Source organism: Sarcophilus harrisii, chromosome 3 (genome assembly GCF_902635505.1).
Source record: "Sarcophilus harrisii chromosome 3, mSarHar1.11, whole genome shotgun sequence".
Taxonomy (NCBI): domain Eukaryota; kingdom Metazoa; phylum Chordata; class Mammalia; order Dasyuromorphia; family Dasyuridae; genus Sarcophilus; species Sarcophilus harrisii.
In genome coordinates, this window is record NC_045428.1 from 82,724,093 (window position 1) to 82,747,732 (window position 23,640).

The following is a 23,640-nucleotide window of genomic DNA, read 5'->3' on the forward strand; positions in this document are numbered from 1 at the left end:
TATCCAATATTATTCAGTAAGTGTTTAGACAGAGGCTTTCCTCACTCCAAGTCCAGTGCCTTAAATCAACCTAACTAGTTAAGTTGTGACAAAGTAATCAAGGAAATTAAAGACAGAAAGGCCCCACATGTACCTAAATCTTCATAGGACCATTTTTTATTATAGCAAAGAACTAGAAACAAAGTAGATGCCCATGTATCAGGGAATGGCCAGGCCAATTGTTCTGTATAAATGCTATAGAATATTATCATGCTGGAAAAAAAATTAATAAGAAGAATTAAGAAAAAACTAGGCAACTTGTATAAATGATTGCAAAGAAAATTGAATAGAATAAAAATAATATTCTACACTTGATTTCAACAATGTTAACAAAAAGAACAGTCAAATGAAACTAAATTCATTACATAAAAAAGAAACAAAAGAGAGTCAAGGGTTGGAAAACATAAATTTTCATTTATTTCATGACCAATTGATTCCTTCTCATTTATTAAACCATTGCTTTCATTGTTAAGATTTTTCTTTTATAACCATACCATTCTTTCCTTCTTTTTTCCCTTTTTTCAGTCCTTTCTATTTTCCATTTTTGTTTCCTTCCTTTCACTTTTTTTATTCTTTCTTCCTTTTTTCTTCTTTTCTTTTTTTTTGTTCTTCCTGATTTCCTTTTTCCTTTCTTTCATACCTGAGATATCACTGGAGTTGGGAGTTTCTCCTTTCTTCCAATACAGATTGATAATTTCTCCAATTTATAGTTCTAGAGGGTTTTCTAGAGGGTTGCCTGGAGCATTGGGAGATTAAGTGATCTACCCAGGTATCATTACCAATAGGTGCAAAAGTGGAATCTGAACTGAGTTCATCCTGATTCTGAAGCTGACTCACTTACCAGTAAAGGCTGCATTTTCATATCAATATCTAAGAAAATATTACTAGTTTTATTACAAAGAAGCCAAAGCAGAAAATGATTGACTGATTGAGAACAGAATTTCACAGTATACATAGGGTTTTTTTAAACAGAAAATCTCTTATTTAAAAATATAAGTTTACAAAAAGTTTTCTAAAAGCATCATAATTTCAAACACAAAATCATGTCTTATTCATCACTAGATTTCTTTCAATGTACATTCAAAACAGCATTTAGTTGTCATTTTATTATTGAAGAGGAAAAAATCTCAGACCTGTTCTAGAATAATGTTAATTGCTCAGAGACATAATCAATGTTGTCAGATAGTTTTGTGAAGAAATCTTCAAAGAAAACAAAGGAAATAAGCACTCAAGGATTGTCAGAGAAAGAGACCAAGACAAATCACCTAACTTTTTTGTTTTTAATCTTTAAAATGAGGGATTTGGATTAAATAGTTTCTTTTAACTCCAGATCTCTAATCTGTGGAAAGAAGAACTGCCATAGACAGCCAACTCCACAACAGGATAAAGTAAAAGAAATCAAATAATGATTTATTATAGACAATTAACATTTAAGTCTAGTAGACTCCAAAAAAGTTATTAAAGAATTCTCACAACAATAAATGGTGTGAGCATTTTGCGGGGTACAAGGTCATAGAGATTCAAAGATTTTTTTTAAATGACTAAGACATTATCTGAGACTTGGAGAAACACAATATATACATATATAAATATATCATAGAAGGTGGTTAGTCATTGTAACAAAGTATTCTATAAATTTTGAAAAAAGAGAGAGTACTTTTAAGTGATGGGATAAAAAAAAAAAAAAAAAAAAAAACTTCATAGTATAGGACTATTTGTCAGGGTTCTCATTTATTCCAGGTCTTTAACTTTTTTATGTCATGACCTCCTTCAGCTATCTGGTAAAGACTACAAACCCTTTCTCAAAATCACATTTACAAATGCATAGAATAGTCTGGTATGGTAGGAAGTATGGTATGGTAGGAGCAATATTACCTAACATTTCCCAGGTCGTAAGGACTAGGCTTGCTTTTCTTAACATTTCACCCAATCCAAGACTAGTTTTTCCTTAAAAACTAATGAAACTGTCCCTGAAATTTACACATAAGAATATAAAAGAGATCTACCCATATGGAATCCAGATCCATATGCTGTCTCCTTGTTGGCTATGCTTTAAGTAAACTTTTTATGTTCTAAGAGTGCTTCATTTTATTCCAGTATCAAACCTAAATTACCAGAAGACTGTTCTGAGCTAGACCCAACCTATTAAAGAGAGGAGGTACCCTCTGATATCTTTTCTTTGGTGCCAAGTTTGACCATTATAATTTTGCAGAACACATTTTCAATGTCTTCCATCTGTATTATTACAATCACTTTATATGCCATTTTCCTCATTCCACTCAATTAACCTTGAATCAGATCACATATCTTCATATGCTTTTGTATTTTCATCAGAGTTCTAATTTATTATTCTCCTGACAAATTTAAAAATCTAATTTCCAATTTTTTTTTGTTTTTGTCCTTTTTTTGTAAAAATGACTATTAAATACACTGAATACAGTACTAGAAATCATCTAAGAATGTCAAGGCTCAGAATTATGAGCTACTCCTTTTTTAAAGGAAGCTGTGCAGAAAATAGCAGTGATGAAACAGATTTAGGAGAATTGTTTTTCAAATAATGAGTCAGAATGAAAGTTGCTATTGTTTTCTGGGATAATTTTGGGGACTAGAAATCAACTACTTTGTGAGGCAATCTTTCCTATTTGGGGCTACATTAAGTTTTATAAAGCCCTTCCTTATATCTTTTCCAGTTAAAAAGCAGAATTCTCAGAAGTTCAGCAGCTGGTGATATTTTCCCAATTTTACAGATGTGACCATTGAAGTTCACAAGAGTTAAGTAGCTAGCACCTGTGGTCATATAACTTATAAGTGTTAAAGGCTGGGCTGGAATCTAGATCTCAGCTAAGTCCAAGGCTAGTGCTCTATTATATTTTTAAAACTAGAACTCAAACATAACTGAACTATTTCCATTTCACCCAACAAGGTATCCTTAGGAATTCAGAGCATTTTAATAAAAATAACATGAAGTTATCTTTCTACGAAGAAAGTACAGAAACAGCCAAATGTCACAGATTTTTCCAGCTAATAGAACTGGAAAAGAGAAGATCAGTCTTCAAGTATTTAAAAAGTTCTCATGGCAGAAGATAGGAGATACTGGCAGAAGGCTTAGATATATGTCATACCACTCCAGAGAAATAAACTAATTCCACTGGGTAGTGAATGTAGATAGCCAAGGTTTTTAGCTTACTACAAGACAAACCTTTCTCCTGATCAAAACTATCCAAAAATAGAATAAGTTGCATCACAAATTAATGAGAAACTTCACTTCAAGTAGAGGTTGCATGATCGTCTGTCATCATAATGCAAAGAAATTCATTGGTGGGATTTCCTCTAGACTAACTCTTATTTGAGTTTTTTTTTTCCTTATTTCAGATTTTGTCATTCCATAAGGAAAAGAAAATCCTCTTCTCATAGTAGAGAGACATCAGATGGCACCGGGAATATAACTTTTTTCCGTAGAGTAAAAGCAGGCTGGGGCATCTGTTTCATTTCTCCCTTCTCATCAATAGCCTGTTTGCTCACGTCATTATTGACAATTGTTAGGATGGTTAAGATGTCTTCTTCTCTGCAGGGGAGGGAAAAGCTTTAGTTAGAAGTCAAAGGAAAAAACAGTGTGTTGTGAGGTTTTTTTTGTTGTTGTTGTTGTTTTTTAATTTAATAGCATTTTATTTTTTCAATTGCATGTAAAGATAGTTTTCAACATTCGTTTTTGTAAAATTTTGAGTTCTGAATTTTTTTCTCCCTTCCTCCCTTCCCACCTCCCTCTCCAAGACAGCAAGTAATCTGATATGAGTTATACATGTACAGTCATTTAAAACATTTCCATGTTAATCATTTTATGAAAGAAAAATCAGAATAAAAGAGAAAAACCATGAAAAAGAAAAACAAAAACAAAAAAGGTGAAAATAATATGCTCTGATCCACATTCAATCTCCATAGTTCTCTCTATGGATGTAGCTGGCAATTTTCCATCCCAAGTCTATTAGAATTGTCTTGGGTCACTGTATTTCTGAGAAGAGCAAAGTCTGTTACAGTTGATTATCACACTATTTTAAAAGCAGTGTGGTGTTATTCAGCCTGTATCAGATTGCTTTCTGTCTTGGGGAAGAGAGAAAAAATTGGAACACAAGGTTTTGGGAAGATGAATAATGAAAACTATCTTATGTATATTTGGAAAAATAATATTCCATTTTTAAAAATGAAATGAATCATTAAAAAAAAAAAAGGGCAGTATGTTTGTAATGGAAAGAGTGATGGAATTTGAGTCAGAAGAAACCTGTATTCCAATCTTGACTGTGATACTTGGTCAAGTCACTTAAGTGAGTCTCAGTTCTCCTATCTAAAAATGGAGATGTTCATAGTGTCCAAATCATAGAGTTGTCAAATTAGATAATATATGTAAAGTGTTTTGCAAACCTTAAAAGAGTATATTAATGTCACTTGTTAGTGACATGAAAGATGAGATGATACAGCAGATAAAAGGTTCTAGTCCTATCTGTGACTCAGCCTGGCTTTGTGACCCTGAATAAATTGCATAACCTCTCACCTCACCAGACAAATTCTCCAAAAACTGTAAGATGGGTTTTGCACTTGGGAGAGAGAGCTATATTAAGAGAAATTATTTTTGTGCCAGGCACTGAGCTATATGTGTTTTACAAATACTTTCACATTTGATCCTCACAATGACCCTGGGAGGTGGATGCCATTATTATTCTCATTTTACAGATGAGGAAACTGAGATAGGCAGAGATTAAATCATTTGCCCAGGGACAAATCTAGATAATAATATCTGAGGCTGGATTTTTACTTGAATCTTCCTGCATTCTCAGTACACTATAATGCCACATAGATGGAGCTGTTTGATTTTTTTTTTTTTAAGTGCAAAAAGGGTGCTCTAGAGTTGAGAAGAAAATTAGTACAGAGAGAACAAAGGAAGAAGAAACAGCTTCCTAGAGAAAGGGAAGGAAGATTGTGATTTGGTAATTAATTAAGGAGGGTAGGAGAACCAGAAGCATGTACAATCATGTTAGGGGATCCAGGGCAGATTATTAAAGAGGAACTTATAGTCAACAGTGCTATGTGTAACAGAGAAAACAAGGAAGGAGAAGTCTAAATGGTGAAAAATGAATGGATCTGGCTATTTAAAAATCACTGATAATCTCTGCAAGCATAGTTTCAATAGAGTAGTCTGACAGAAATTATATTCTTAGAATATGATAGTGTGGGGAAGATTATCCCCATTTTATAGATTTGGAAAGTGAGGCATCTTGAGGTTGTGACTTGATCAAGATCATATAAATTGACAGGAACAGAATCTTGATCTCCTAAAGCCACAGTGCCTCTAATGTGCCACAGTGTCTCTAATGAACCATGACTCAAATTTAGCTTTTTACAGTGATATTTATTTAGATATTTATTATTATTCTCCTCCTAGTCACAGACATGAATGAATATTCTCCTATATCATTCTATATGTGGGATCAATAAACCTATCAATCATTCAAACAATAATCATTAACTAATTGCCTACCATGTGAAAAGGCATAGTGCTGGATGCCAAAACTACAAGGATAACATAAAATAGTCATTGTCCAGAAGGAGCTTCCATTCTATAAAGGGAATACAGCACTTATCAGAAAGTGGTGGCACACAAAGAGTTCTTTGTTCTAGGCCAAGGGGGTCTTGATTTTTTTATGTTTCATGGCAAATCCTTTGGTATCTGGTAAAACCTATGGACTCCCTCTCACAATATTTTACTATTTACGTTCCCAAATGAAGGAAAAGCTAAATTTCAATTAGAGACTAGGGGAAATAAAGATGTAATTTTTTCCCCCATCCACCTTCACAAAACTCCTGATAAGAAGCCCTCAAGCTAGTTAGTTGGTCACAGGCTTTATGAGTAACAATATTTATATGTCCTATAAGGTTTGCAAAGAGCTTAATAAATATTATTTTATAGTATCTTCACAACAACTCTGTAGGATTAGATGTCATTATTACCCCCATTTTAGAGATAATAAACCGAGGTAGGAGAAGATTGAGTAATTTGCCCAGGGTCACCATGGGTTATAAGTGTTTGAGGCAAGATTTGAACTCAAGACTCTAACTACTGTGTCACCCCTTGACTCTAGAACTAAAGCTTCACCTTGAACCATAGGGCAGTAGATTATTATAATCTTTCCAGTAGCAATGGCAATACCAATATATTATTGATCTGAGTGTTTATTCATTACCCATCATCTCTAGGGGTTTCCTATTATTCCGAACCCAGAATAAACTGACTAACATTATCAAGCAACCCAGAGAGAGTACCTTGGTACCAAGCGTTTCAGAAGATGGCAGAGGGCTTGAATATACCAGGAACCTTTCTCTATATGTCGCACAGCAAAACAGCCATCAACGGTGGCCATCCCAAGAAGAAAATCTGCTTCCGTTGGAATGTACATCTGAGGGATATTCTTGGGGACAGAAAGTGAGTTATTGACACTCCTAGCATCAGCTTCAAGAAGCACGCCTTTTTGTTCATCTTTGCCTTGACAGGCTTGGACGAAAAAGAGTTTGGGTTTGTTAATCAGGCCTGGGCATTGCTTGGCTGTGAAGTAGTTTAGGATTTCCTTAATAGCTATGCTCTTTTCATCCGAGGAGAAAACACAACCAGAGTCGCCATGGGTAAGGATGCAGCAAACAAAGCAATCACTCTCTTGGTGCTTCGGGTCATTTCTACACAAACGCAGAATATTTTCCATTTCTTCTTTTGTTTTATTCTTATGAGCTGTCACGGTGAATCCAAGCCACTCAAAAACACTCTTCAGTTCACCTGTTAAAAGGGTTTTGTTTTTGTTTGTTTAGCAAAATTCTAGAGTGAATCCCCCTGAAATATAGAATTTTTACTCTTCATATATACTATAGAATTTCTACTCCCACCCAAGGTGATGAATAGAGCATTGGGTTTACAGTAAAGAAGATGTGGATTCTAATAATAATTTATATAATGGCTACTTTGAATCAAGTATTGTGTTAACTGCTATACAAATATGATCTCGTCTAACCCTAGTATCAATCCTGGGAGACAGATGTTCCTAATATTAGCCACATTTTATAGTAAACTGAGGCAGAGATTAAATGACTAACTTAATAAGTATCTGATCTCCTTGACTCCAGAATGATCTATACCTGGGGATGGAGATCTATCTAGTTCCTTCATACTGCCATACTAACATTTCATAGATTACCGATATAAAGGATTTTTGAAGTCATGTAGTCCATCCACTGTATCAAATGGAATTGCTGAAATTCAACAACAACAACAAAACCCCTTTTCAAAATTCATTCGCTTCCATTTGATCAATACCACCTAGACTCCTTACCTTCATCTTTACAACTTCCTTTCCTGAAGTTCATGGTCTTGAACTTAAAGTTGTTGAAAATGATGCAGAGACCTCTATGTTTACTAGTCATCTCATATTGTGTTGCCTCCTTAGGAGAAGAAATGGTAAAGAATTACAAAAATCCACACTCCATCATGTAGTTCCTAAACAACCACTCCCCTGATTCATGGATGGGGGAGGGGGAAATGGGGCAAGAGAGGAGGAGGGGAGGGCAATTTTGAAAGTATAATTTTACTCCTTAGCTCAAGCCTCTGACTAAATGTGTACTCTTAGATTTCTAAGACTTACTGAGGATAGCTAAAGATTATGACAGCTCTTTGCCATCTATCCTGATGGTAAATCAGAGATTTTTTGGCAAATCTTGAATCATAGAGGTATGGTAATCATTACCACTTCATATTTTGTGCCATAGTTCCCTTTTATTATCCTGACTCAGTTTCCCTACTTGTCCTGCCTCAGTTTCCCTAAATTGTCCTGCCTCCGTTTCCCTGAATTGTTCTGCCTCAGTTCCTAATTGTTCTGTTTAATCTGCAACACCACCTCTCCCTCCTAATCATGATGATCCAGATAAGGAGAAAGACCTTCTATCTTAGACATCATGACCCCAGCCCTTCCCTACTTATAAGAATGTCTGGTGCCTCCCCCCACCCTGTCAGAACTGGATTGATAGTCTGTTCCTGCTCTCAGTGCTCTGCCTCTGTCTACTCCTGTAGCTGAGCTGAGCTTCTAGATCTATATCTAGAAGTATAGATACTTCTTAGGAAGCTCACATTAAATGTTGGATGCTTTGGACATCAGCCCTGGGGCAGCATGCCCCCATTTTTATCACTGTATTTCAAGGTAAATGATTTCCTTTGCAATTCTCTGCATTTTGTTTTAGTCACTGTACCAGGCTGCCAAAGAGGTACATGGGTACAAGCAAGATTAAGAATTATTGCCTTAAGACCTAAAACCCTAAATTACAAGCATTCAGTTTTACTAAATATTTACTAAATTTTACTAAATATCTTCATTTTCTCTTGGCAATTTAAAATTTTATGGACACTCTTTCCCTTCTTCTGTACTTGAAAAGTCCTGTGATTTCATCTGTGGCTACCACCTCCCTTGGTCGAGGTCAAGGAGTCCCTCTCTCTCCCAAGACCAGGACATCACATGTATTAAAACCAAAAAATTGAAGAAATGCAATGCTCAGTTCAAAATCATGGTGTACAAATAGTCCAGATGGCTGGAGGAATTCTTTGTAAATATATTGGTGCTCTGACCAACGACCAAGTGCTAAAATGGAGGAGGCTAGGAGGTCTGACTCCTGAAGAATTGTGATGACTCACAGCTTGATCTTACTTCCTTATCCAGCTCTACTCCAAAGGGTTCATTACCATGATATCCAGCACTTCCTGCTAAGAGGTTGTTCTCTATTCCTTTCCCCATCCCCACCCCCAATTCCTGAAGGTACATGAGTCTCCCCTTCTCCTGTTGCTAAAGGAGTGTCCCTTGTGTAGCTGCCACCCCTGCACCACTCTGCCTTCAAGGGACAGATTAGGGGAAAACTCTAGTTATGATACTTCAAATAAGAATAGAACTCTTGTAGAGGACATCAAAGACTAGATAAAATCTTTCTGGAAGTGATTTTTTTGGCAAATCTTGAAACACAGAGGTCCCTTATCTGGTTAGGAGATATCTGGGTTCTGCTAGGAACAAGGCTTATAGCATCCCTGTGCAATTTGTATAAAGGCAAGGTTTCTGTTTCCTTAGGATTAATGGAATCTCACAACTGTTGGCAGGAGGGATGGCTGCCTGCCTTTGTTATGTTTGTCTGTTATTCTTTCTGACCTTCTTTCTGTTATCATTTGTATATTTTAAAAGTGCTTCAGTGACCCTATTTTCCTTATTTTCTTTTTCCTTACTTTCTTCATACCTTTCTTCCTTCCTTTCTTTATGGTTTCCAGAGGAGAGGAGAGGAGAGGAGAGAAGAGGGGAGAGGAGGGGAGGGGAGAAGAGGAGGGGAGAGGAGAGACGGGATAGGGGAGAGAGGGGAGAGAGGGAGGGAGGAGAGGGACAGGGAGAGGAAGGGAGGGAGAGAGAGAGAGAGAGAGAGAGAGAGAGAGAGAAAGTCCTTGTAAAGAAATGCATAATAAAGCAAAATAAATTCCCACATTAGCTATGTCTGAAATTGTATGCTTTATTCTGCACCTCTCTGTCAGGAAATACATTGGTATACTTCATGATCAGTCCTCTGGAATACTAGATGGTCATTAAATAGATCAAAATTCTTAAATTTTTCAAAATTGTTTTGTTTAATGCTATCATATAAAAATTATTCACCTGGTTTTGCTCATTCATTCTGCATCAGTTCATGCAAGGATTCCCAGATTTCTCTGAAACTCTTTCTCATCATTTCTTATAGCATAATAATATCCCACTGCATTCAAATACCACAATTTGTTCAGTCAGTCCCCAATTGATGAGCACTTTCTCAGTTTATAGTTCTTTGCTATAATAAAAAGAACTACTATGAATGATTTTGTACACGTGCATCTTTTTTTTTCTTTCCTCTCTGTGGGTATAAACCAAATGAGAGTTTTGCTGGGTTAATGAGTATGTGCAATTTAGTAACTTTTATGGCATAGTCCAAAATTGCTTTCCAAAATGGCTAGACCAATTCATAGCTCTGCCAATAATATATACATGTACTCCTATTGTTATGCCACAGTTCTCTTTAACTGTTCTGACTTGGTTTCCCCTGAACTAGTTTCCTTTGTCTCAGTTTCCTTAGCTGTTCTGTTAAATCCCCTTAGTCGTAAAAACCCACTCTAGTCCATTACGACTGGGGACCGATTACTCTAAGGTTATATATTGCTAGCAAGATAAACAAGAGAGCAGAACTCCTGACCCTCCCCTGTCCTCAAGAATTTACAATATCCCTCTAAAATATTCCAAGATACCTCACTGACATCTTTTTCTCTGGGTATTCAGACATCCTGTCTCTGGGCTTTTAGGAGTTATGGTCTCCCCCCAATCTGACAGAAGCCTTCCCGCCTTTTTTACCTTGTTTGTCTAAAGAATATTTAAGGTCCTGAGATACACCCATTCTTGGCTGCTTCATTCTTTGAGATGACAGTCCTGGGACCAACATGGATTCCTTGGTCCCAGTATATCTTTATCTCTATCTGACTGGATAATTTGAGCCGAGAGTCCTGTCCAGTCAATTATACTCTCCAATTAATAAACTATTGAAAACTCTCTAATCTCTCTCCTGCCTCAGTTTCTCCGGCATTACACTATGTTTCCTATATCCCTTCCAACATTCTTCATTTTCATTTTTTTAATCTTTGTCCATTTGGTGGATATGAAGTAGAACCTCCAAGTTGTTTGAATGTGCATTTCTCCAATTCTTAGCTATCTGGGAATGTAGAGTTACTCCTTTTCTTACTAGAAACCCTTAAGCTTGGGATTGCTGAGAAAGCAAACTTTTAGTTAGTATTGTTGCTTGGAAAATCCCCTCCTCTCCCTAAGAGGCTAGGATTTGGGAACTCCCCTCACGTGACCACATTTCCCATCTCCTAAAATCTTGTGATTAGAGACGTGTACTGTTGCAACATACATTGACTGCAGCTTCTCCAAATGACTCACTTTGGTAGATCTATAATATTTAGAATGTACAAATGAATTGAATTAAAGGGGACATATATATAGCTCACTAGAATAAAAAGTGTAGTAAAATATATATATAATAATTGATATAACTGATATGACAACACATATAATTTCTATAATATAATATAACCTAATAGCTATAACATAATTGTATGATGTATATAAGTAAAAGATAAAATATCAGTAAAAAGACCTCTGCCCTTAGAATCACAGGGCTTGAATTTGAATTTCCCCTCTGCCACTTACTATTTGTTTGACCCTGACCAAGTCACTTAGATATTTTTCAGGAACTTTGACTGAGATTATAAGGGATAAAGTAAGTGCTCCCAGCCTCTCCCTAACACATTGAGTTCTTTCCTTTGTGTTGGAAATCAGTCTTAAAAGAGGCACATTTGTCAACGAAGTCTGACTAGGCTCTCTTTGTAAGCTCCTATTCTGGGCTTGTTTCCCCTGTGGCTCTGCAACAGCCAATGGAACCTTCATGGCCTGTGGAAGGGTTTGATCTGGACTATTGCCCTTATTCCAGGACAAGGCCGGAGATGAGGACTGGAGGGAAGCATGAGGAAATGGGCATGATTCAGACAAGTGTCAGGAGGGGATGGGAGAACATGTTTGGCTGCAGAGCTATAATTCAAGAGATACACATCAGATGAATTTCCAAGAAAAAGAGTTACAGGTTGATTATTCAGGCATGACAATGAATTCAGGATCAAATCAACAAATGATAAAATAATAAAAGCTAACATCTATATACACACACATATGTGCCAGGTACTGTGCTAAACGCATGACAATTATTATCTCATTTGACCCTTATAATCAATCCTGGGAGGTAGATATTATCATTATCCCCATTTTATAGATAAGGAAACTGAGGCAAACAGATTAAGTGACTTGCTCAGGATTACACAGCAAAGAGTCAGAGGTTGAATTTGAACTCAGGCCCAGACCCAGCATTCTATCCACTGTGCTTTTTAATTGGTCTAAGATAGGAACTGTATTCAAGGGCATCCAGGTAATATAGTAACAGACCAATGATACAGTCATACTGATGATATCAAAAAGAATTAGAAACAGAGCAGATTTCACCCAGAAGAATTAGGACTTCAGTAAAAGAGACAATACAGATTCAAAAGCAAAGATTGCCTAGTGCCATCATCCAAAGAGCAATTTATTTCATTCTATTTGCTTTTTTAAGATGGAGAACCCAAGCATGATCTATATGTATCTTTTTTTTGAGGGGGGGGGCTGGTTGTTTCGGTGAATTGTAGACTGTTTTTGATGGTATAAGAAATAAACAAGTAAAGTTTAAGTTAAAAATTAAGTAAAAGTAAAAAAGTAAAAAGTAAGTAAAAAAAATTAAGTAAAAGTAAAAATTAAGTAAAAAATGTGGATGGATAGCAACTCCTTTCCCTCATGGAAAACACAATTCTCTTATGAATTTTAAAGCCCTGGCTCTTTTTAACTCTCCAATCTTCTTACACTAGACAACTAATTGGTGCAGTGGACAAAAGGAAGATTCATTTTGCCGAGCTCAAATTTAGCCTCAGACATTTACTAGATATGGGGCCCCAAGTATGTCACTTAACCTTGTTTGCCTCAGTTTCTTTATCTGTAAATGGGCTGGAGAAGGAAATAGCAAACCATTCTAGTATCTCTACCAAGAAAACTCCAAAATGGGATCTCAAAGAATCAGACATGACTGAAAAAAAAAGACAACATTTTCTCCCAACATCTCCCAACTCTGTATATTTTCACTGGCTGCTCCCCAAATTCAGAATATTCTCCTTTTTTTGTCTCTATCTCCTGGCTTTCTTGGTTTTTTCAAGTCTTAGCTAAAATCCTACTTTCTTCAAGAAGTTTTCCCAAATCCCCTTAATGCTAATTAATAATATTTATTAATAATAAATGCTAATTCACTCTGAAATTATTGCCAATCTACCCCCTATATCGTGTTTGTACATAGCTGCTTGGATGTTGTTTCCCTCATTCAATTATGAATTTCTTGAGAACAGAGACTATTTTTGCTTTTATTTTGTATATCACACTTAGCACAGTGCATGGAACATAATAGGCTCTTAATCAACACTGGGTGATTTGTCTAAAAAGACAGCCTAAGTCCTACTGAAAATTCAGTGCTATCAATGACAATCAGCATCTTTTCCTCATCTGTTTCAGAAGATGAGAAAGTTAGAATCAGTTCATGAGTTGAAAACATAAGAGAATATATATTTAAAAAAATCATTATCAAGGGATAGCTAGATGGCACAGTGGGTAGGGCACTAGACTTGAAATCAGAAGGAATGAGTTCAAATTCAGCCTCAAACGCTTAAGATTCACCAGCTGTATGATCTGGGCAAGACACTTAACCCCGATTACCTCACCTCTCTCCCAAAGAAATCAATATCAAGGCCTCAAAATCATTACTGACTAAATAAGGAAAATATTTAAGAAAGTATTCAAACCTCTGGGTTCTCTTGAAGAGATGTCTTCCACAAGCATTCATCAAGGCCTGATGCAACACTTAACTTTTCCTCCTCTAGAAAGCAAAGAATACAAAATTTTGAGTCTTAAATTACTTTTTTCCTGAATGGCACTAAAAGTGCATTCTACATGAAATGCTTCAATTCCCCTAATGGCTTATGGCATTTGGTATCTGACAAGTTGTGCCATAGTGCACAGAGCTGGAATCAGGAAGACCTAAATTCAAATTCAGCCTCAGACTAGTGTGTGATGCTGGGAAAGTCACTTAATTGCTGTCTTCCTCAGTTTCCTTAATTTAAAATGAGGATAACAATAGCAATCCCTTTAATCAAGGGTTATTGTGAGGATAAAATGGTTTACTATGTATTAAATTCTTTGATTTCAGTCATGTCCAATTTTCCAAGATCCCATTTGAGGTTTTCTTGTCAAAGACATTTGAGTGGTTTGCCATTTCCTTCTCCAGCTCATTTTATAGATGAGAAAAGTGAGGCAAATATGGCTAAGTAACGTACTAAGGATTACACAACTGCCAAGTCTGAGGCCAGATTTGAACTCAAGAAGATGAATTTTCCTGATACTCTATCCACTGCACTACTTATTTATTTACTAACTATTACCATTATTTTAATCATTTAATAATATAATTTAATAAATAAATTTAATCATTTAAATTAATTGATCACTTAATAAGTGATTAATAAGTAATCATTTAAAATTTTAATCATTTTATCCTTTGAATTAAATTAAAGTAAATAAATTTAATCATTTACTCGGAGTATACTAAACTTCATATAAAGTTTTATAATTAAGAATATTTTTTTCTATACAGATATCTCCAGGATCTTTATAATAATTAAGGAATATTTACAATACAGCAGCTACTGACAGGTGTCAAATATACCCCCTTTTTAACACAACTAGCACTGGAAATAAATACCACTACCACAGCCATTATCAGAAATTTTTGGCCACAAGAAGAGCAACACAAAATAAATTTGATAGCTTCCTATTGAATGATTCTAACTATTTAATTAATAATAAATATGTACTAAACTCAATTATTTCTGTATCTTTTGAAGAATCAGAAGTATTGTCAGCATCCTGGGACAAAATCCTGATGACTCAGACCTCTTAATGTATTTGTCTATAATGACAAGTCAAAGTATTCAAATGGAACCCTAGAATTCAAAATATGGTTTTGACCAATTCCAATAGATTTGGGATGGAAAATGCCATCTGTATCAAGAGAGAGAACTATAGATATTGAATGTGGGTTGAAACATACTATTTTCACTTAAAAATTTTTTTAAACTTTTTTTTTCTTGTGGTTTTTCCTTTTGTTCTGATTTTTTTCACAATATGACTAATATGGAAATATATTTTAAATGATTGTACATGTGAAACCTATATCAGATTGCTTGCTATCTAGGGGAGGGAAACAGCAAGGGAAGGAGGGAGAAAAAAAATATAGAACTCAAATCCTACAAAAATGAAAGTTGAAAGCTATCTTTACATGTAATTAGAAAAATAAAGTACTGTTGAAAAAATATATATATAGTCTTGTCTTTCTGCTCTAATGAGAAGCCAGCTCTTTCTGAGTCTGTACTAACTCCTTATCAGACAAAAAGAATTAATGAAGAAAGGGATGGGAGAGGAGCAAAAGATGGAGAGAGGAAGGATGGAAGAAAAAAGGAGAAAGAGGAAAGTGATCGGGAGGCCAAGATTGCAGAATTGTAAGAAACAGTGCACCACTCCATGAAATTCCTCCAAACACACCTAGAAAATGCAGCAGCCTGAATCCTTATGGAGAAATCCAGAAAACCTCACAGGGAGCCCTGTCTGGGTCAACATAGGGAGACAGACAGGAAGGGCTTTGGACACAGGAAACAGGTGAGATTAGGTTAACTTGGGAACACATCCAAAACCCAAACTGGGTATCCACCAGACCCATTCTGGGGCAAAGTGACTGTAATAGATGCAAACTAATAACTTTGTTACCTACCACCTGATTCAAAGGAGGCAATTGGAGGACTTAGTGGATAGAGCTGAGCCTGAAGTCAGAAAAATCCAAGTTTAAAATATGATCTAAGACATTTGCTAGCTCTCTGACCCTGAGTAAGTCATCTAATTTCTATTTTCCTTAATCTACTGAAGAAGGAAATGGCAATGCCATCCAGTATCTCTGACAAGAAAACTCCCTGGAAACTAGCTGTGTGAGTGTAAGGCATTTAAATCTGATTGCTTCCAAAAAAGAAAAAGAGAATTCCATGGATAAAGGATCTGACCCTACTGAACAACAATAGCCCAGTTTAAGTCTTCAGAACTTGAGAAGGAGACCTGACTAATCATGGGGGTGGAGGATGAGAGATAGGGATCATATTCAGTGTTAGGAAGGTTTGGGGAGGTTATGGAGAAAGAAGTTCAGAAGCTAGCAGCTGTAAGAGCAATTATGATGATGACATGACTCAGAATTCAGACTGTAAGCACGGTTTCATTTATAGCATCTAGACTGACTAACATGCAGAAGGATAACTAGGGCAAAAATTCCAGACCAAAAGAGAGTCTACAATCTGCCACTCTGAACAATCAAGTTTTTTAGCTCACTGATACAGACACTCTAACAGGAACCTAAAGTTGCTCAAAACTAAACTCAGGACAGTTTCTTGCAGAGTTCTGATTAATGGGACCACAATCAGACATTGCCCATGTTCAGAGCACTTGGGAGGGGAAAAAACCTTCCAAGTCACCAGCCTGTCCCTCACATTCTGGATAATACAAGAATCAATATCTTAAGAAAGCAGCAACAAAACTAGCACTAACAAAATCGAAAGACAAGAAATAGACTGGAAGAATGTTGCAAACACATAAAGAACTCTATTATAATCATCATCAATGGCATGTATAATCATACCTACTATGTGCCAGGAACTGTGCTAAGTGCTTTATAAATATTATCTCAATTGTTCCTTAAAGCAACCGTGAAAAAAGCAGATGCTATTATCATCTGCCTTTACAATTGAGAAAAGTAAGGTAAATAAAGTTTAAGTGACTTTCCCAAGAAATGTAAAAAGGTAAGCATAAAATTATCCACATATATATAGAAAATAAAAGGTTTTAATTTAAAAAATAAAATAAAAAACTATGAACAACAACAAAAAGAAACAAACATTTATATATCCTGTACTGTATGCTAGAAAGTGTGCTGAGTGCTTTACAAATGCAAATTCATGGATCTACAACTCTGGTAAATCATTTAAAAAATATAATCTGCAAGAAATAAGTACATTGGGATCCTTTATATCTTTTGTTCAATAGTTTAATACTAAAGTTTTATTACACTGTAGAATACTGGGGAAATGACTTTTGTATAAAAAAAATTTAGGGGGTAGAAAAGTAGAAATAGAGAGTGTTAGTTGATATGATGTTTTCTATCACCTTGTTTAAAATATTGCTACATCTTGTTTTTTCAGTGCCTATGGAAGTAATCAGTATGATTTTTTAAATTATTAAAAATTTGGGAGGGAAAATAAGCATAAGTGCACAATGATAAAAGACTAAAGAAGGATAAACTGCTTATAGTAAGGAACTGATGCAAATTTGAACTCAAATCTTCCTAACATAAAGCTCAGTGCTCTATCTATGGAGCCACTTAGCTTCCCTCTAAAAAGAGCTATTATGCTATCAGGGAAACTTAAGACACAAATCCAGAAGAAGAAGATGACTTCAAAATATCTACAAGCTAAAAGCAAAGCCTCAAAGAAAACCACTGCTTTAGCACAAACTCAGCTAAAATGCCTGGAAGAGTTAGATTTAGGAAAACTTAGAAAAAAGAGTTTTAAAATGTTTTTGTAAATGGAATGAGAGTGCTTGAGGGGAAAACTGGGGGAAGAGAGGATTGAGAGAAAAAATTGGAAAGTGAATTAAGAGCTTGGCACAAAAGGTACAAAACCTTGCTTAAGTAATAAACTCCCTGAAAATGTGAATGGATTGAAGAAAAGCTAATGATTCTACAAGGCAACAAAAAAAATGTTAAATGAAAGTCAAAAGACTAATCAGATGGAAGAAAATTAGGGTATCTCATTGCAAAAATGACAGAAAACAAATCAAAGAGAAAAAAAAAGAAATCATTGAACTATCTGAACACTAATCAGAAAAAAACCCACCCTTAAACATCCTAATTTAAGAAATTTCAAAATTGACAAGATTTCTTGGACCCAAAGGGCAAATAGTGGAAATAAAAAAAATTCATCAGGTACCTTCTAAAAGAAACCCCAAATGAAAAGTGCTTCCAGGACACATCAAAATACTGCAAAGAACCAAAAAGAAAAAATTCAAGTACTGAGGAGTCATAATCAGTATAACACAAGATTTAGTGGCCACTATTATAAAGAAATGTAGAACTTGAAATATAGATATTTTTGGAATGTGATATTCTACAAGTCAAAGAATATTAGCTTATAGCCAATAATTACCAAACAAAATTCAATATAATACTACAGAAGAAAAAAATCTTGTAATCTAAATTTTTCCCTTCCCCTATCCCCTCTCCTAGATGGCAAGTAATCTATATATGTTAAACATGTACAATTCTTCTATAAGTATTTTTACAATTCTGCAGCATAAGAAAAATCAGATCAAAAAGGGAAAAAAATGAGAAAGAAAACAAAATGCAAGCAAACAACAACAAAAATTGAAAATACTATGTTGTGATCCACATCCAGTCCCCAAAGTCCTCTTTCTGATCAACACTCTATCACAAAGGTTTTACATTATGTTCAAGCAGGCTTTATACCAGGAATGTAGGGATGGTTTTATATAAAGAAAACTATTAACATAATTTATTACATCAATAAGAAAAGTTTTTTTTCCTTTTTTTATTATTATACCTTTTTATTTACAAAACATATGCATGGGTAATTTTTCAACACTGACCCTTGCAAAACCTTCTGTTCCAACTTTTCTACTCCTTTCCCCCTATCCCCTCCCCTAGATGGCAGGTAGTCCAATACATGTTAAATATGTTAAAGTATATGTTAAATCTAATATATGTATATATATTTATACAGTTATCTTGCTGCACAAGAAAAATCAGATCTAGAAGGAAAGAAAAAAACCTGAGAAGTAAAACAAAAATGCAAGCAAACAATAACAGAAAGAGTGGAAATGCGATGTTGTGGTTCAACTCATTTCCCATAGTTCTCTCTCTGGGTGTAACTGACTCTCTTCATTACTGAACAATTGGAACTAGTTTGAATCATTAGAAAAGTTTGGGGTTTTTTAAAAGACTGTACCAATAGATGCAGAAAAGGTTTTTGATAAAGTCCAACAATTATTTCTATTAAAATATTTTAAAATATTGATATTCATGGATTTTTCCTTAAATTGATTTTTTAAAAAGCATTTATCTAAAACCATCAGCAAGTATTATTTGTAATGGGGTAAGTGAGAAACCTTTCCATAAGATCAAGTATGAAACAAGGATGCCTACTGTTACCAATATTATTCAGTATTATATTGAAAGTCATAACAATAGCAATAAGAAAAGCTCTATGGCCCTCTGAATACAAGTCTTAGTTCCCAGGTTACCTCTAGCACAGCATAAAATATCATCCACAACACTATTTACTATTTAAAATAAACCCGTAGTATAGCATAAATTTAAAAAGTCAGTAATTTACCTTTCTCAGTTTTGTATTGGTTGATCCTTTTCATAAGACTTTTTGACAAAGACTTGAATACATTCTCCAGTATCTCCAGATTATTCTCACTTAAAAGTTCTTGTTTCTCCAAATATCTCAAAAGACTTAAAAAAGACTGAAAGAGAATCAACATTTGTATATGGACTTTATCTTGGCTATTTTGGTTACACATGTGGGGAAAAGCATAGGGAAGAAGTTCACAACTGTGCTAAGAATTTTTTAGTTGAGCCTCCCAGGTATACTTGAAATGGATGCTGTCCCTACTGCTTAGGCATCCTGAGACTGAGAACCGTTATTTCGGTTTCAGCTCTGTCTGCAGTCAGAGCTATGTTGCCAGCTCTTCACTCCCTAACGCAGGGAGTATTTTCTGTTTCCAATTGCAGGCACACACAGCCCCCAGATATGCCACCTTAAGACCTTGACAATTTAACAAATATAAAACTTAAAGAAATTATCTTACTGCCTGTCTGGGAAAGTAATTTCTCTGTGGATTTTTATATAAATATGTGTCTCTGAAACCACTTAGCGCTGACTCCCCTTTCTGATGGGGTTCAGCCACTAGCTAGCTATAAACGCTTTTAAATTTTCATTATTTTGGCTGTCCTGTATTTTCTCTCACCTGGACACTTCATACTCTAAGGCAAAGAGGAAAGGGAATATGGGAGAGAATGGCAGAAGGCAGGCAAAAGATTGAAAGCTGAAGTAGCAAGATCATAGCATATGAGAATCAGGGAGTCCATACACTTCAAATGAGTAACTGCAGCAGACAAATTAAGAAGAACCAAAAATCCTGGGCTGATTTTAATTGTTTTTTAAGACTGACTTACACATTACATTGCTGTTTGCCTTTTTTGTTTTTTGTTTTTGGAAAGAGAGGAAGAAAGCAGGTAAAAAGCTTTTGCAATAGCGTTCCATGAGTAGACAATCTACACAAGCAGAAATAGAAATGGTAAAGAATTAGAAAAATAGTGAACTTCTCCACTCACCTTTACTGTTTTTGGAATATCCTTTTTCAGGAGGAATTTTATATGATCAAAATCTTCTGTTGTGATTTCCTCCGCCAGGTTATAAAGCATGATTCTACAAAACAAATTCAATGTCATTAATAATGAATACTCTGTAGACGGAATGGTTTGTTTCTATTTGGTCATTTTTCAATCATATCCAATTCTTTATTACTCTGTTTGGGGTTTTCTTGGCAAGACACTAGAGTACTTTGCCATTTTCTTCTGCAGCCCATTTTACAGGTGAAGAAACTCAGGCAAATAGGGTTAAGTGACTTGTCCAGGCTCATCCAAACTGTAAATGTTGGAGGTCAGATTTGAACTCCAGGTCTGACATTCTATCCACTATGGTGGCACTTACCTGCACTGACATAACAGAGAGACCAATTTGTATCTCCCTTCATTTCCCTTATTCCCCTACTAATGGGTTCAATTGATCTGACTGAGAAAAGACTGAGAAAAGGCATAATCTAAAGAGGTTTCAAGTGGACATGGCCTGACTTAGCATATACAAGGTGCCTGAGTCTATTCCAAAGATTCTTATTTATAATTTTCAGTGTAGGATCATCTTTCTATAGGGAAGATGTAGGGAGAACCAGGGAGTACTACCAGGGAGACCATAAGCTCCATGAAGGCAGAGACAGGGCCTTATCAGAATTTTGTATCCTTCTCCTTACCCCTAGGCCACACATGTCAGAGCCAGTGCTTTTTTATTGTTTATTTATTTTTAATACTTATTGTTTTATAAATCATGTTGGGAGAGAAAATCAGAGCAAAAGGGGAAAAAAACATGGGAAAGATTAAAAAAAAAGACAGAAAAAAGACATGAACTTAACGTGTTGATTTACATTGTCTCCCGAGTTCTTTTTCTGGATGACATTTTCTGTCCAATGTCTATTGGGACTGCTTTGGATCACTGAACTACTGAGATGAATCAAGCCTTCCAGAGTGGATCATCACACATTCTTGCAGTTATTGTGTACAATATATTCCTGGTCCTGTTTGTTTTGCTCAGCATCAATTCTTATAAATCTTTCCAGGCTTTTGTAAAATCAGTTTGTTCATCATTTTTAGTAGAACGATAATATTCCATTACCTTCATGTACCACAACTTGTTCAGCCATTTCCCTTTTGACGAGCATCTACTTATTTTCCACTTCTTTGCTACCACAAAAAGATCTGCTATAAACATTTTAGCACATGTGGGTCCTTTTCCCTCCTTTATGATTTCCTTGGGACACAGACCCAATAATGGCACTGCTGGGTCAAAGGGTATACACAGTTTGATAATCCTTTGAGCATAGTTCCAGATTGCTCTCCAGAATGGTTTCACCAACTCCACCAACAATATATTAGTGTCCCAGTTTTCCCGCATCCCCTCCAACATTTACCATTATCTTTTCTTGTCATCTTAGCCAATCTGTGAGGTGTGAGGTGGTACCTCAGAGTTGTTTTAATTTGCATTTCTCTAATCAATAGTAAATCCAGTGCTTTTTATACAATGGAAACTATAAATGTACCCATTTGACAATATACCCAAAAGACAAAAAATGTTTTATTGACTTTTGAATTCTAATAAGCATACAACAATGCCTGAGTATATATTTAGTCCTTTGTCATAATTAAAACCCTCCAATTTTGTGGTTTACACAAATATGGAGGACTGGGATATATCACTTTCCCTGGTAAAATGGTATGTGCAGAGGGATGTTCTAAGGCAATCCTGTCTTTTCTCTCTCTCACTCTGCTCTGGATTGAGCTGTCAAAGAATGCATGAGAGCCTGTCAAAGCAGAGGGGTACATGGATGGTTTCCTCTCTCTCCTAATAACAAGACTTTTCTCTCCTTTTTCATTATGCTTTGGTACTTAATATTTCCCCCTCCAAATTCAAAAGACATAGAAATATCAGTCAGCAATATAGAGAATAAATCTACTAACACTGATGGACACAACTTTAAGGATGGAAAGTCCATTAAATCAGTCAATCAGTTACTTGCCACCTTACTTAAAGTCTTGGACAAGATATTATGTCCTGAAACCTTCATTGGATTAAAAACAACCAATCAATAAAAGATTTGAACTAAGTTCATCTTTATTCACTCAATCATAGGCTTTTATACATAGACTTTTATTTATTTATTTTGCTGAGGCAATTGGGATAAAGTGACTTACCCAGGGTCACACAGTTAGGAAGTATTAAATTTCTGTGGACACATTTGAACTCAGGTCCTCCTGACTTCAGGGCTGATGCTCTATCCACTGCACCACCTAGCTGCCCCCTATACAAACTTTTAAAATCATTATTTTGAATTTTTAAACCTCTAATTTTGGTGCCCTAGTGCAAAGTCCCTATTATCTTGCTCTAGTTATAGTTCTGCAAAGAAGTTTTCTGTGGATATCATGGAAAAGATAAGAGTTAAAATTCAACCAAAGTGGGTGGAAAGGGTAAAAAGAAAAATAATTCCCCTCAAATTAGCCCAAATAACAGAAATCTTACCTGTATGAGGAGATTATCCTTTTGGTAGAACGTTCTTTCTGTACTTTTTCCTTTGTGTACCCAATTTGATGTAGTAGATACTGTTGCTTAATTAGGAAGAGGAGCTCTGCTACTAGGAAACAATTTTCTTTATTCAACAAATCTTCACACATTAATTTCTCAAACAGCTTGTAAGCAGAGTCTATACTCTCAAGGTTCTTAAGTGAGATCAAGTCACTGCAGAGAAACTTAAGAGCCTCTACATCATCATGCCCCAAATTTTCATTGATGAAAAGAAGCTTCTGACAAAACTCAAGATTATTGTCATCTTCCATATTGATGCAAGATCTTGGCATTTAAAGTATAACAATGACTTTCTGAAACAACAAAAACAAAGAAGCCTTTCCAATGTTAAACTCATTCATCTCTTGGTAGAGAAATTAAATGAAGAGGAAGCAGAATCAATTGAATATTTCAGTTTCCAGAATTATCAAAATGATTAAAATTACCTTGTTTTAAAATACATATAACATATATATGTAAACATACACACACACACATTTTATATCCTTTATGTTACTCAATAAAATGTAAGCTTTTTGTAGGCAAAAATGAATTCATCTTTGTCTGTGTATCCCCAGCACCTAGCACACAATAGAGACTTCATAAATAGTTGTTTGATTCTGGTTTGGTTTTCGGTGATTCTAAAAAAAATTCAATAAACAAAATAAAGGTTTAGTGATTGTAAAAAATGAATTATTAACTTCCATTACTTTCTGATCAGGGATGTTTCATTAACCTTTCTCTCCCTGACCACCAAAAAAAGAGAGGGGACCTTATAAAATTTTCCCATCTTCACCAAAACATTTAACAAAGCCTACTAATGTACTAGTACT

The 23,640-nt window shown here is 35.3% G+C and overlaps 1 protein-coding gene across 2 annotated transcripts in view; it reads right to left on the reverse strand.

Moving 5' to 3' along the window:
• Positions 1-433: 433 nt before the first annotated feature.
• The window catches only part of CASP10 (caspase 10), a 31,903-nt gene continuing 8,696 nt past the window's right edge, over positions 434-23,640 (reverse strand). For both annotated transcript variants that reach the window (XM_012546326.3, XM_003775295.4), the window contains exons 2-8: positions 22,766-23,121; positions 20,251-20,344; positions 19,244-19,379; positions 13,547-13,620; positions 7,407-7,515; positions 6,352-6,856; positions 434-3,604 (exon numbers count right to left, since the gene is read on the reverse strand). In XM_012546326.3, coding sequence (XP_012401780.1) covers positions 3,448-3,604; positions 6,352-6,856; positions 7,407-7,515; positions 13,547-13,620; positions 19,244-19,379; positions 20,251-20,344; positions 22,766-23,100 — 1,410 coding nt within the window. In that variant the 5' untranslated portion in view covers positions 23,101-23,121 and the 3' untranslated portion in view covers positions 434-3,447. The remainder of the gene's footprint in view (positions 3,605-6,351; positions 6,857-7,406; positions 7,516-13,546; positions 13,621-19,243; positions 19,380-20,250; positions 20,345-22,765; positions 23,122-23,640) is intronic.